This window comes from Carex rostrata, chromosome 3 (genome assembly GCF_964058835.1).
Source record: "Carex rostrata chromosome 3, lpCarRost1.2, whole genome shotgun sequence".
Classification (NCBI taxonomy): Eukaryota; Viridiplantae; Streptophyta; class Magnoliopsida; order Poales; family Cyperaceae; genus Carex; species Carex rostrata.
The window spans coordinates 15,333,628-15,347,278 of record NC_135920.1 but is presented as its reverse complement, the minus strand read 5'-3'; the positions used below and the strand labels follow the sequence as shown (position 1 = coordinate 15,347,278).

Sequence of the window (13,651 nt, the reverse complement as noted above, 5' to 3'; positions counted from 1 at the left end):
CACGAGTAGACAAAATAAACCATTTGTTCCCGAAAATCAATCAATTAGAGACTGAAACATTTTTCTTATACAAACTACAAATTTTTATTTTTTAATAAAGGATAAAATTGGGGAATCCTTTATGGATATTAAATAGTCGGGTGGCTTGACCTCCAACCTTTGCTAAAAAAAAAATAAAGGATAAAATTTGGATACTTTATAAATTTATAATGAGTTTTAATGGAAAATTCAACAAATTTGATAAATTTGTGAGTGTTTTGAAATTTAGAAGGGTAAATATGATACTATGAATTTTAGAAAGGAAAAATAGATAATTTCAAAGTTTTTGAGGGATATACATAAAATTGCCCCTAACTGTCCACCTAGAACATAAATTACAACAGGAAGAGGTGGGTACACACTACACAACACAGTACAATCCTGCATTATTCTTCAATGATCAAATTAAATAATTTTCTTGTCGTTCTCTGTGGGAGTTGCAGTCTCCAATTTGTCTATGCATTTCTTGGAAATAAGATGACAGTGTGCATCTCTTCCTTCCCAGTTGGAACAAGGTGCAACTACTTCACATGAAACACAGTAACACTGCACCAAATTGCAAAATCAGTAAATGCTCTTAAAGAGGAAAAGAGAAGGAGTAGGAGAGTACTCGCTTATATGATTAAGATTAACATTAAGATTAAGATTAACATTAAGATTAAGATACCTGACTGCAACAGTTCTGATGAGGGGTACTTTGAAATGGAAAATTTGCACAAAGGTGCCTTGGATGTGGAAAATCTCTCAATGCCACCTGTGAAGTGAATTAATCTTTAAATCAGATGAGATGAGATGAGATGAGATGAGGAAACTAGTACCTAATTAGATTAGTAAATTTGGTAAGAACACAACACCAGGTCTTGTATCTCATCTCATCTCATCTGTCTAGAATCTAGATTAGTAAAACCAGTACAAATCCGGCAGCAATTGAATATCAACCTGATTGTGGAGTTCAGAGGACAGGATAATTTCTCATGGCATATAAGTAATTGACAGAGAGAGAATGAAAGAGAAGGAAATCGTACTGGTCCGCTGGTACCAAGCACAACAACCTCATCGTCTTCATCAGCATCACTAGATGCACATGCACATGCACATCCACTAATGGAGAGCTTTTGTGAAAATTCAACCAAATCGATTTCAGAACGATCGTCGTCTTTCGCCTCATCTTGGGCCTTCACCTTCCTTTCCCCTTCTTCCCCTTCTTCTTCCATATTTGACACTCCGAGTCAGAGCTGAGGTTGTTGACTTTTGCTCCGTCTTACTCTAAATTTATGACTAAATTGCAATATGCCCCTTGAGAATATTGCTATTTTGTCCGGAACCATTCATATATATATTTTCCATATTTATAAATCGCATCAGAGGAGTAAGTAATAATAACATACCTAATTTCCATATTTATAATAAACGAAAACAATATTATTTCTCTCAAGTTACATTAGGCACCTAGCTTTTTACCCAAACCAAATACTTGCACTATTGATTAAGTACAATGAGGAGCTTTTCATCACTAATTTCTTTGTGGCGCTTGTTTGTATGCTTCTCCAATGAAATTTCAAATAGAGCCCTTCCTTATGGGACCTTAATTATATCATCAATAGTTGGATAACATTATAAAATTTAACAATGCACAATGTATAATATGGATAATTCAAAACCTTGTTTTTAGAAATGAAGGAATATTATCTATGCTACGTATTTTCATGTACACACCGTAATTCTTCTCTAAACAATGAAGCAACTAAAATCTAGATACATATTTTCCTCATTTTTAGAAATTGGTTTGCCATAACATCCCCTCAGCTAGAACTAACCATAAAAGATAAAATCTTGAGAAATATTTTTGCTTTCATCCTGCAGGTAAATGATCGATATAATAATAATAATAATAATAATAATAATAATAATAATAATAATAATAACAATAACAATAATAATAATAATAATAATAATAATAATAATAATAATAATAATAATAATAATAATAATAATAATAATAATAATAATAATAATAATAATAATAATAATAATAATAATAATAATAATAATAATAATAATAATAATAATAATAATAATAATAATAATAATAATAATAATAATAATAATAATAATAATAATAATAATAATAATAATAATAATAATAATAATAATAATAATAATAATAATAATAATAATAATAATAATAATAATAATAATAATAATAATAATAATAATAATAATAATAATAATAATAATAATAATAATAATAATAATAATAATAATAATAATAATAATAATAATAATAATAATAATAATAATAATAATAATAATAATAATAATAATAATAATAATAATAATAATAATAATAATAATAATAATAATAATAATAATAATAATAATAATAATAATAATAATAATAATAATAATAATAATAATAACAATAATAATAATAACAATAATAATAATAATAATAATAATAACAATAATAATTGATTCAGAAATAGAGAGGCAACCAGACTAGAATGGCTGATAAATATATATTACAAAAGACCTAAGCTACAATTATATAACATACTATAACACTTTCAAAGCAACATACGAGAAACATTTAATTTTCTCAAGTATGCATCCAAGTAGCAAAATGGAGTCGTACAATCACAACTCAGACAATGATTAAAAAATAAAAAAATCCAGCAAACTTAGAAGGCCATGGTTTATTGGCCAGTCTTGGTTGAATGATGATTTAGCTGCCATTTAGTCAGCTGGCGCATTGCTCGTCTACGAGCACTCCAACCTTTTTCTTGACTTGAGGCATGGCAATGCCCATTCGGTCCCTTCCAATTGCTGCATGGGGCCGAAACATCACATACATAGCAATAGCACTGTTTTAAATAAAAAACAAACAATTTTTATTTGCAGTTCAGATATATAGGAATGTAATATCTAAGGGGTAGGGTTTCTTTTTAGATGCCTTTGTTCTACCAAAGAACCAAACATACTTGTCTAATGTGCAGGGGCGGAACTAGAAAATATATATAGATAGGGGGGCCTAAAATTTAAAATGCATGGCCGGGACTTGAACCCCGAGTCTCCACACAATAACAAATTGAAATTCTAACCACTAGAGTTCAAGCACACACTTGATAATTTATGAGGGGGGCTAAACTATATAAAAACTTCAAGAAAAATAAAATTAAAGTAGAATTAAATTTCAATATACATGATTAAAAAATTTAAATCATAGGTATTTTAAAGGGCAAAAACAAGCGCTATTAATGAATATTAGCCCCCACACCAAATACCGGTTGACTTTCCTGGAAAAGAGAGAAGAGGCCAACCTACTTTCAGCATCGTACATTTGCTACCTTGTTAGAGCTGGTCTTTGAGGTTGTTAATGGATGAAGAAATAAGAATCAATCTATTAAATGATGTAACTGGAATAGCATGCATTATAAAGCCTAGGGGGGAAATGTTATAACACAGGAAACAGCCAGTAACGGATGGAATATTTAGTGCAAGACCAAACAAGTACCAACATGCAGACCTGGGAGCAGCAGTTCTCATGAGAAGTCTCACTGAAGAGATATTTTGCGCATGAATGCCTTGGATGGGGATAATCTCTACATGCCACCTGTAATATTTAATTACACTGTTAAACTTTTGGGATAATTACACTATAGCATTGTTTACCCTTTCAGTTGAATTTTCTTTGTTTTATGATAAGCTGTTTCAGTCTTCAAATAGCCAAAACTTAATTTGGTATAACTGGAAAAAGAGAATATGAAAAAAAACGTCAAATATTGTCTTGTACAACGTCAATTGGTCAAAAAAAAAAAACTCAAATTAGATTGTTGCCTATTTGAGGACTTATATTTTGCAAAATCAGTTTACGTATGACTAACGAGGCTAACAATAAACAAAAGCATGACATTACCTCTTTTGATCTTCATAAAGAAAAGAACATACAAAGAAGTTCCACAACACATGGAAAATTCAACATGGTTGGAAAGGATTGGATTAGACCACCACATGATATTTAGTGATGCCAAAAGGAGAAAAAAGAAAGATATTTCTTTAAAAGAGGTAGTCTGTCTAAAGAAACTTTCTTGTTTTTGAAAGAAAAGCTTGCAACATTTATTTACTGAATGAAGAACTTAATGGAATACTGCTATTGACAATAAATAACTTTACTATACCTAACGAAAAAGAATATCGTAAACTTGTGTATTATTTCGGCTTTGTTGTCATTTGAAGCTGCTAAATTTGTTCATGTGTATATTATCTGCTTTTTTACATTTCTAAAAGAAGAAATAAAGTTTTTTTGTTTTTAAACTGAAAGTCATCAAAAACTTCCAGCTACCACAAAAGGCAATCACCTCATTTTCCAATAGACACTAAACTATGTCTTTAGCCTAACACAGCATATATAAAGAAGAATCTTTGCAAATTGTATATACCAATTCTTGAAAATAATGATAAAATTTCTCCATCCGCTATCCTATCTGAGATGAATGTAAGTTTTTAGTGTCATTGTTTGCAATTGCAATATAGTACTATTGTTAGGTGCCTTTAATTTGTAGAGAAAAATAAAGTAGCAACATTATCATCTGGGATTTAAGAAGTAAAAAATATTATGAGATATCCCATGAAGCTTTTCATGGGAATTGGGGACAAAATGCTATAACTTCACATAGAGAGAGAGAGAGAGAGATGAAGGAATGACCTTGCCACGCTCCCCCAGCACAGACACGTCGTCCTGCTTGGGATCAGAGACCGGATGCCTGAGATCGATCTCTCCAGCAGGATCCGATGGAAGAATGCAACACTCGTCATCATTTATTTGCTTCTCTTCCTCCGTCCAGATTTCCACATCAGCAGCATATCTCCTCCATTTCTTCTTGCTATTGCTGCAACGCCTTTCGCTACACCTCTTTTTCAAGCCCTTCTTCCCACAACTCTTCTCGAATTTTATCATTTTCTCCCCGTCTTCCTCGCTGTCGGAGGAGATTTCGACCAGGTTTAGCGGTGGATCCGCCTCAACAGCCATTGAAAAGTGGGAATTTGGAATTGCGGTGGAACAAAACTTGATTACTAAAATAGCTAGATCCCTTTCAACTCCCGAATTGGGAAAGTAGGAAAATTGGGAAAATAATTTCAAAATAGGAAGAACAAAGAGCCGTTACGAATTTGACGGATTTGAAATTTTGATCCCAATTTGATCCCAATTTGCTAAAGATTGCACATGTTCTACTCGGTTTTGGAGCTACGCTACCTCCAGCTGTATCCAAATTTTGAGTTTTAGATCTGAACCGTCCGATCTGTTTTAGCACGAATATTAAAAGAACCCATGCATTCTGATTCTGACATAATAGAGTAAGTGGGCCTAGAGGGCCTTGACTGAGTTGTCAATTGGGCCTATAAATATTGATTGTTGAACCTTCATTTAATTTACAATTTTACATAGCTCCATTCCAACAAAACAACGCACTCGGCACTCCTATTCCTATACTTGAATTCAAAAAGTTGTCATCCGATCGAACTGGTATTTATAATTTATGTGACTCAGATGACAGACTTTATTCAACAAAATATAAGTTCAAATGGATAGAATATTATCCATTCCTATTCGAATGCTCATCCGTATTAAAATTATAGTGGATTCAAATATTCATACATAGATAGTTTGTCGATGCAGATATAAATATGAATATGATTTATGCGGAAACAAATAAGTTTTCACTTATGTAAGCAGATGCGGATACAAAAATTTGTATTCGTACTGTATAATTTTGTGATATTATTCGTTTATTTTAGAATTATATATGTTTAAAGAAAAAAAAAATTCTTTTTAAAACTAGTGACTTTAATGCCTACTAACAATTTCATTGATAAAAAATATATTTATAACGAGTCAAATGACTTTAATTCTTAGATCTATTTTTTTATTCTCACGAAATTCTCTAAATTATTCAAAAGTACTTTAATCATCATTAATCATTCTCTAAATTTCTAGATCTACTCTTTTAATCTACTTATAGACACTCATAATTATCCTCATACATTAATTCTCGTCTCGCTCAACGGTCGGATCCGCTCTTTCTACCGCCGCCGCGCTCCGACGACCGAATTTACTCATTGTCATACTCTAATCGAGATGAGAACTCTATGTTTCGAGCTCCGACAAAATCACGCTTTCGATTCGGCTCCCTCCCCGGTTCCCCCCTTCCTTATTCTCCTCTGCATTCAAAAATGGCCATTTTTATTAATTAGATATAAGTATTACGGCCATTTTTATTAATATCCTTAGGAAAAGGGGCATTTTTAAAATTTTCTTTTATTTTTAAGGATATTAATAAAAATGGCCAGTGATTCGTAGTTATACTTGTTTAATACTCGATTTGTATTCATATTCGTTTAATATCTGATATGTATTAATATATGTTTAATTTGCAATTAATATCTATATTAAAAAAAGAAAAGTAATACATATACAGTTTAATCACTGTGTATATTTGGTTGTGGAGTAACGTTAAGAATGATTAAATTGCTTACTCGTAAGTCGTAACTAGAGTGAATTAAGTTAATTATGTTTGATGAAATAATTGGGAAGTAACAGTAGAATAACTGTAAAAAGATAGAAAATTGAAAAATAAATGTTAGTCAGACAGTGAGATTAACAAGTGGAGTAATTACAAAATAAATTACCTCAGAGTAACTCATATCTTACTTTATTTTAGTCCTCCAAATTTACTTTTAATTTAAACTATGTTGTGTTGTGTTGTGTATTGATAATTTGATATCCGTATAATATTGATTGCTTAAAGCGGATGACCTCCGCAATCAATATTCAATCCGCATCAGACCTTTCTAATAACGACAATTATAATTCTTTTTTGATTTGTTCCCTCCGAATTTTTTAGAGCACACTTATTGGCTATTGGTATTTCGAGCAATCCTGCTGGCTGCTGCACGCCAAACCATTAAACCAAACTTCATCACTGCTCCTCCACAGCGGGATTATTAATTTCTCTTGTGTAGATAGTGACTGTGTTCAAAGACTTTTATTTTGAATTTTTTGCAATTTTAGTTTCAATTTGTGTCAATTTATAAAAAAAATGCTTTTATTTTGTTAATGCATTAAAGGTGGTTGATGAAATGCTCAAATCAAAATAAGATTTTAGATGAAAGTAGTGGAGTTGCCTGTTAATAAGTCTATATATATTTATCTCTCAACTAAAGTCAAAAGTTGAATGACTAGTGTATATAACTATGAATGATTAGTCTTTATAACTATGAATGTCAATTGGGTAAAAAAAAAAAAATTAAAATCAGGTGATATGATAGTGATTAGTGACATATATGCAAATACTAAGGGAGTAAATTGAAACTCGAATGTTAACCATATGTTGAATGATTTATGGTGACTATGGTGATTGAGAAATAAGATGTATGGTGTAATGATTTATTTTTAATTAGTATAAATAATGATCAATTTATTATTTATATATTGATAGGATGAAATTACACAAGTTCAGGTTTCGAACAAGAACACGACTACAAAACATCTAATTAAGAATTCAAGAGGCTTGAGTCTTCAAAAAGAAAGGAAAATTAACAAAAACCAAAGTGAACTGGTTACCGGTAAACTGGTAAACTGGATATTGGTAACTAGTAACATAAAACAAGAAGAAATGAAAACATAACCTGATACTGGTAAAACAAAAGCTGAAACTCCTCCAATCCTTATTTATCTTAACAATTCCATATATCATCCATTATTCCTTCATTTTCATTCTCATAATGTAAATACTTTCATTGGTCCTCAATATTAATTTATGGTATAATCAAATTTTTTTTTTTTTTTCATTTAAAAATACAATCAAATTGAGTGAAGTACAGTCTAAGTTGTAATATACTTTTATTTTTATTTTTTTTATTTGCTAGTAAGGTAGGTTGTTATATAGTTTAGTTTTACTTGCCCGTACAAGTTATTGTTCACAAAAGGTTCGGCACACAAGTTTAGTTTGATTCCAGTATAAATACATTTATTCTTTTTTGTTTGATTCCAGTATAAGGTTTAATTGTTCTATAATGGCAAAGAAATTTATCCTTTAACAATATTGTTAGTGTTGAAGAACCTCGATTTTTGTAGTATAAGCTTAGTATGATTCCAGTATACAAGCTAGCTCAGTGTTGAAGAAACTCATTTTTTGCAATATATTTCACAACTTTTTTGACGACATGCTATTTTTTTTGTTATAGTTACATGTTTTATTTAACTAGATACCTACTCTTATTATTCCTTGTCAAAAAAAATACAAATAAATAATCAGTTAGGCTTTAAGATAATAAGTTACATGTATTTTGAAAAATAACCAACGATGAACCGGTTGAATCATTGGTCTGACCAGTGAACCGTTGAACTGAAACTTTACCGGTTCGATATCCGATTCGGTTATGATAACATTGCTTAAAACTGCTAGCTAGTTTCGGGTGAAAAGAAAAGAGAGAATAATTAATGTTAGAGACGCCACACTTGTACGAATAATTTGCGTTAACCTCTCATTTCTGAGCTAATGTAGTTTTTTAAAACTTTTCTTTTTAAATATTGGAACAAAATTGTGATAACAACCCATAAACACTTTTTTTAGGTATAAGATTAATCAATACAAAAGATAATAACAGAGAGAAGGACAAAGGTTGCATCGGCTGACGCTAGAGTGCTAGACATAATCACAAAGAAAGAAACACGGTGCTGCAAGTTAAATGGAAATATCCATTTAAAAACATAGTAAAACATGTAATTTAACTATTATATAGAACTAAATGATTAATTAAATTAAAAAGTTTCAGATTTAATAAACATAAAAAATAACTTTTTTTTATTAAAAATAGACAAATAGAAAGTTCGATATTTCGACAGAAAAATGGACAAGTTAGATTGTTTTAGATTTTTTTTTTGAATAAAAGGTCTAAGTTCGTTAAGTTAAGTTACAAGAATTGTTCTAACAGGAATATCCCAATTGTTTTAGAATGTTTCCACAGGGATAATACCCCGAAATTTTTTTTTATACCATATTCCAAAAAAAAATAAACCAAAACACCCTCGTTTGATCAGAATTCTAGATCTGCCCAGGCCACAGATTAGCTCTGCGGCCCCATTTTAAGTGAGCCGCAGAGACAGTCTGCGGCCCCATAATGGAGCCGTAGGGCCAATATGTGGCCCCACTTTTCTTTCTTCCTTTATTTTACGGAGCATTTATTAACTATAAGACAAAACAAAAATTCTGCAAAAAAATAGAGTTATGACCAATCTGCATGAGTGCGTCATCGATGTTTTGGCAATAATAAAGTTATGGTCATTTAGAGAGCATGAGTGCATCATCGATGTCTTGGCAATGAAACATCGATGCACTTCTACCGTCGTTAAGCCGGATATAAAGCATCGGTGCGTTATCGGTATCTTTGCACGGAAGTACCGTTTTAAAAAAAAAAAAATTTAACAGACATAACTTTGGCTAGGAAAGTCGGATTTGTGTATATGACCCCAATTCGGAAGGGGGGGGGGGACGAGACGATCGGAACCTTGTTTCGGGGATCATCCTCGGGCACCCAATAGAATCAGAATTGCAAAAAAAAGTCGTTTAGTGCCTAAAAAAATTCAATTTAAGTTTTCTATCAACGGTAGTCATACAACGACCAGTATTATTTTTTTCAAAAGCCTAAGAGATTATTCAAGAATTACCAATATAATTATTTTAAAATGCATTTACTATTTATTGTGTGCGTTTGCTTATTTTTTTTAATAGATTACGGTTTCATTTATTATTCAAAGATCATTGAAATTATCTATGATTGTTCAGTATATATCCTTTACAGGATAATTATTATTATTTTTTCAAAATTCAAAGAAATATATTAAGAATTACGTATGCAAATCTTCTAAAATGTAGTTATAAAGTATTTTGTGTTTTTGTTGATGTTTTCAGTAAATTATAGTTATATTTATGATTCAAAACTCATTGAAAGCATAAATTTATGATTTAAAAATTCAAAACTCTCCAAAACTAAATGATTCCAGAATCTTAAAAAAAAAAGGTGGGGCCACAGAGTCAATTTGCGGCCTGGATAGATATGGAATTCTGGTCAAACGGGGGTGTTTTGTTTTTTTTTTTAATATGGTATTAAAAAAAATTCGGGATAATAACAATTCTTCATTGAATTATAGAGAAATAAAAGAATACTAATTTAGGGTTGTAAGTTATTTTATAATTAAATGAGTGGCTATTAGGCGCTAACTCATGTTGTTTCGTTAATTGAATAAACATGTATTTGGAACAATTAAATTGTCGCTACTCTCAAGTGTCAATAACTAAATCTATGATATTCATATCATATCATATCAACAAAAACACAGTAGTAAGATAAAAAGAAAGAAAGGCACTAGGCAGGCGCCGCGCCAGGCGCACATACAAAATACAATTTCCTTTTCAAAGAATAAGACAAAAGATTAAAAATAAAAAATAGTATTATAATAATAAGGCACCACTTCCCAATCAACTGAGCCCCTATTTTTTCATCTTTTGTTTTCTCATCTCCAGTCTCCAGAGAGTCAGACTCTACTCTCTAGTCCTCTAGAGAGAGAGCCACAACCCCAATCTCCTTGCGATCCAAAACGCAAACGAAAATTATACTTGAAAGATTGAATAGGGGAAATGAATGAAGCAGCAACCCATGACTCGGAGCCTTCGCATCAAGCTGCCAGCGTCGCATCGCCGCCTCCTCCTCCCGTCGGTCTAACCCCGGCCGAGTATGCCTCCCTGGCCCCCACCATCGACGAGTACCATACCTACCAGGTGGGACCGGGCCGTTGCTCCTCGCTTCTGTCACAGCGGATCCGAGGTCCTTCCAACTTTGTATGGTCCGTGGTGCGCCGCTTCGACTGTCCTCAGATCTACAAACACTTCATCCGCAGCTGCTCGATCATAGGCAGAGGTGCTGTCCAGGTCGGTTGCCTCAGGGAACTGAGCGTTATTTCCGGCTTACCAGCGAGTACCAGCACCGAGCGGCTGGATATATTAGACGAAGAAAGAAAAGTCACTGGATTTACCATTATAGGCGGGGAGCATCGTTTGAGAAATTATAAGAGCGTAACTAGTGTCAATCAGTTTGAAGAGGGAGGCGAGATCTGGACCGTTGTTTTGGAATCATACGTGGTGGATGTGCCGCCCGGGAACAGCGAAGAGGATACAAGGCTGTTTGCTGATACAGTAATCAAATTGAATCTCCAGAAGCTCAAATCTGTAGCTGAGGCGGCTGCCATCGGCTGAGATGGGAGATTCCTGATTTCACCAGGGGGGTAAAGGTAAACTTGCCTTGCTTTAGGTGTTGTTATTCTGTTTTTTTTTTGGTTTTTTTTTGCTTTCAGAAATCAGGAATCAGGAATCAGGAGGCTAAATGCATGGTTTCTGATTTCCTGCGATTACATTTCACAAAATCTAGATGTGGATTTGGTGTTTCAATTGGTGTCCACAACAAGAGCGTCATCCTTCATGTAGAATGAATGAATGAATGAATGAATGAATCAATCAAATCCATAGTAGTGGAAGTAAAATCAGTGAAGTGTGTAATTTTTGTTGAAGTCTATAAAGGCATTCTGCAACTACATTTGACCCCTCTCTGTAATAGATAATTTAATTAGTTGGGGGTTATAATGTAATATAATGTAGTGGGAAATTGAAATTGAAATTGAAATTATCTATGCAACAATCACTTCTTTCTTCTTCCTTTTTTTCTTTTTCTTTGTTGGTCAAGCATTTTTCTCTGTTCATTGCAAATTTGATTATTATTTTCGTGTATTGAGGGTTATGAATCTTTTTATTTTTATTTTTTGTCAAATAAGGGGAAATTTCATGTATACCCCTCAAAAACTTCAATATTACGTATTTTCCCCTCAAAATTTTAAAATTACATATTTGCTTCTCTAAACTTCAAAAACTCACATATTTACCCATTTTATTGTCTTTTATATTAAAACTAATTCTAAATTTATAAAATACCTACTTTACCTTTCATTAAAAGTATGAAATGACCCATTAAACTCAAATTTGAATCTAAAGGGTTTCTATACTGTCTGATCCGAGCGCATCGCAATAAGATTATTGCATGTTCGCTTCAAGATTCGTGTTAATCTAGTCTGCACGGATCTCAAAGCAATTTTGATCCGCATGCAACACATTAAAATTTGTGCACATTTGCTTCAATATCCGTGTGTGTTCGCTTCAAGATTCGTGTTGATGTAGCGTGCACGGATCTTAAAGCAATTCTGACGGTAGAGGAACCTTCAGATTCAAATTGGAGTCAGATGGGCGTATTATGCTTTTTTAATAAAATGGTAAAATATGTATTTTATAAATTTAGAATGTGTTTTAATATAAAATACAATAAAATGAGTAAATATGTGAGTTTTTGGAGTTTAGAGGGAAAATTATGTAATTTTAAAATTTAGAGGGGGAAATACGTAATATTGAAGTTTTTGAGGGGTATACGTGAAATTCCCTCGTCAAATAATTGAGGCTTAACTGCTAATCAAAATTTACTTTACTCATCTACCGAACTGATTGTCAATTTCTGGTTATCTTTTTTCTAGTTCTAGGGATATCCTCAACTAATCGCAATATAAAAGTGCGATTAATAATTGGAACATTTTTTTTAGAACCAACCACTAAAGACTAAAGAGAGAGTAGAGAGGGAGGGGTCCGCATCGCATCGCATCGCATCAAGCCATCAACTAGCTGCCATAATCGTGGTCGTGGGGCATTGCATTTACGTTATCAATTTTAAGCCTTCTCTATCATCCCTCTGATTTAAATCACACGGGTCATATTGCATTTAATTTGCATCAGTGGCACCAAAGACTCAGTACGTACAACAGATTGTTTCGCATAGCCTGCTTTGCTACGTCAAAAAGAAAAAGAGTCGTGTCACTTTAACACTAATTACTTTAGATAAAATATATATATATATATATATATATAGAGTTAGGCTGGGGTGCTATGGATAGCATAGTGGCCTCTATGCTACGGCTCAATATTCGAGTTTTCAAAATCCAAACGGTCGATCCGAACCGTTCATCTTATTCTCCATATTAATATCTGCTTGGAGACCAAATTTTACATTTTTCTGAATTTTTTTACTATTTATTAAGTATTTTACAAAATTGTTGATCCAACGGTGGCTGCACAAAACAGTAAAACCGTTGGATTAGCGATTTTCAAAGTGACTTAATAAATAGTAAAAAAATTCAGAAAATTATAAAATTTGGTCTCCAAGCAGATATTAATATGGAGAATAAGATGAACGGTTCGGATCAACCGTTTGGATTTTGAAAACTCGAATATTGAGCCGTAGCATAGATGCCACTATGCTATCCATAGCACCCCAGCCTAACTCTATATATATATATATATATAGGTTGGCTAAGATCAAAGTGGTACTTCCTGAGCTTTGGTGCTACCAATTCATTTTTCAATTTTGAAAGTTTAAAACGTCGATCCGAACCGTTCAAGTTGTTCTCCATATTAAATTGTGTTTGGAGACCAAATTTTACAATTTTATTAATTTTTTTACT

At 32.2% G+C, this 13,651-nt stretch overlaps 3 protein-coding genes across 4 annotated transcripts; 1 reads left to right on the top strand and 2 right to left on the bottom strand.

Moving 5' to 3' along the window:
- Positions 1-263: 263 nt before the first annotated feature.
- On the bottom strand, positions 264-1,279 carry LOC144551744 (RPM1 interacting protein 13-like). The gene is made up of 3 exons (XM_078299830.1): positions 1,065-1,279; positions 707-793; positions 264-585 (listed from the first exon to the last, which is right to left on the bottom strand). Exons 1-3 carry the CDS (start codon positions 1,251-1,253, stop codon positions 445-447), a joined length of 417 nt encoding a protein of 138 aa, XP_078155956.1. The 5' UTR covers positions 1,254-1,279; the 3' UTR covers positions 264-444.
- Positions 1,280-2,526: 1,247 nt separating this feature from the next.
- On the bottom strand, positions 2,527-5,186 carry LOC144552005 (RPM1 interacting protein 13-like). 2 transcript variants are annotated; one of them, XM_078300117.1, is made up of 4 exons: positions 4,950-5,186; positions 4,745-4,904; positions 3,566-3,652; positions 2,527-2,903 (listed from the first exon to the last, which is right to left on the bottom strand). In XM_078300117.1, the coding sequence occupies exons 1-4, from the start codon at positions 5,066-5,068 to the stop codon at positions 2,736-2,738; spliced, it is 534 nt and encodes a 177-aa protein (XP_078156243.1). In that variant the 5' UTR covers positions 5,069-5,186; the 3' UTR covers positions 2,527-2,735. The 2 variants fall into 2 exon arrangements, with proteins under 2 accessions (XP_078156243.1, XP_078156242.1); XM_078300116.1 differs by having other exon boundaries at positions 4,745-5,186.
- Positions 5,187-10,625: 5,439 nt separating this feature from the next.
- LOC144551765 (abscisic acid receptor PYR1-like) lies at positions 10,626-11,790 on the top strand. Its single transcript, XM_078299865.1, has one exon. The coding sequence runs from the start codon at positions 10,737-10,739 to the stop codon at positions 11,349-11,351; it is 615 nt and encodes a 204-aa protein (XP_078155991.1). The 5' UTR covers positions 10,626-10,736; the 3' UTR covers positions 11,352-11,790.
- Positions 11,791-13,651: the final 1,861 nt, after the last annotated feature.

What these genes read in the sequence shown, in the direction of transcription:
- LOC144551744 (XM_078299830.1), bottom strand. Translation starts at nt 1,253, where the DNA reads ATGGAAGAAGAAGGGGAAGAAGGGGAAAGGAAGGTGAAGGCCCAAGAT. An exon ending in TGCTTGGTACCAGCGGACCA is followed by an intron (nt 794 to 1,064) that starts GTACGATTTCCT and finishes TTCACTTCACAG; the next exon opens with GTGGCATTGAGAGATTTTCC. An exon ending in ATCAGAACTGTTGCAGTCAG is followed by an intron (nt 586 to 706) that starts GTATCTTAATCT and finishes AATTTGGTGCAG; the next exon opens with TGTTACTGTGTTTCATGTGA.
- LOC144552005 (XM_078300116.1), bottom strand. Translation starts at nt 5,068, where the DNA reads ATGGCTGTTGAGGCGGATCCACCGCTAAACCTGGTCGAAATCTCCTCC. An exon ending in TGCTGGGGGAGCGTGGCAAG is followed by an intron (nt 3,653 to 4,744) that starts GTCATTCCTTCA and finishes TAAATATTACAG; the next exon opens with GTGGCATGTAGAGATTATCC. An exon ending in ATGAGAACTGCTGCTCCCAG is followed by an intron (nt 2,904 to 3,565) that starts GTCTGCATGTTG and finishes TATTTAAAACAG; the next exon opens with TGCTATTGCTATGTATGTGA.
- LOC144551765 (XM_078299865.1), top strand. Translation starts at nt 10,737, where the DNA reads ATGAATGAAGCAGCAACCCATGACTCGGAGCCTTCGCATCAAGCTGCC.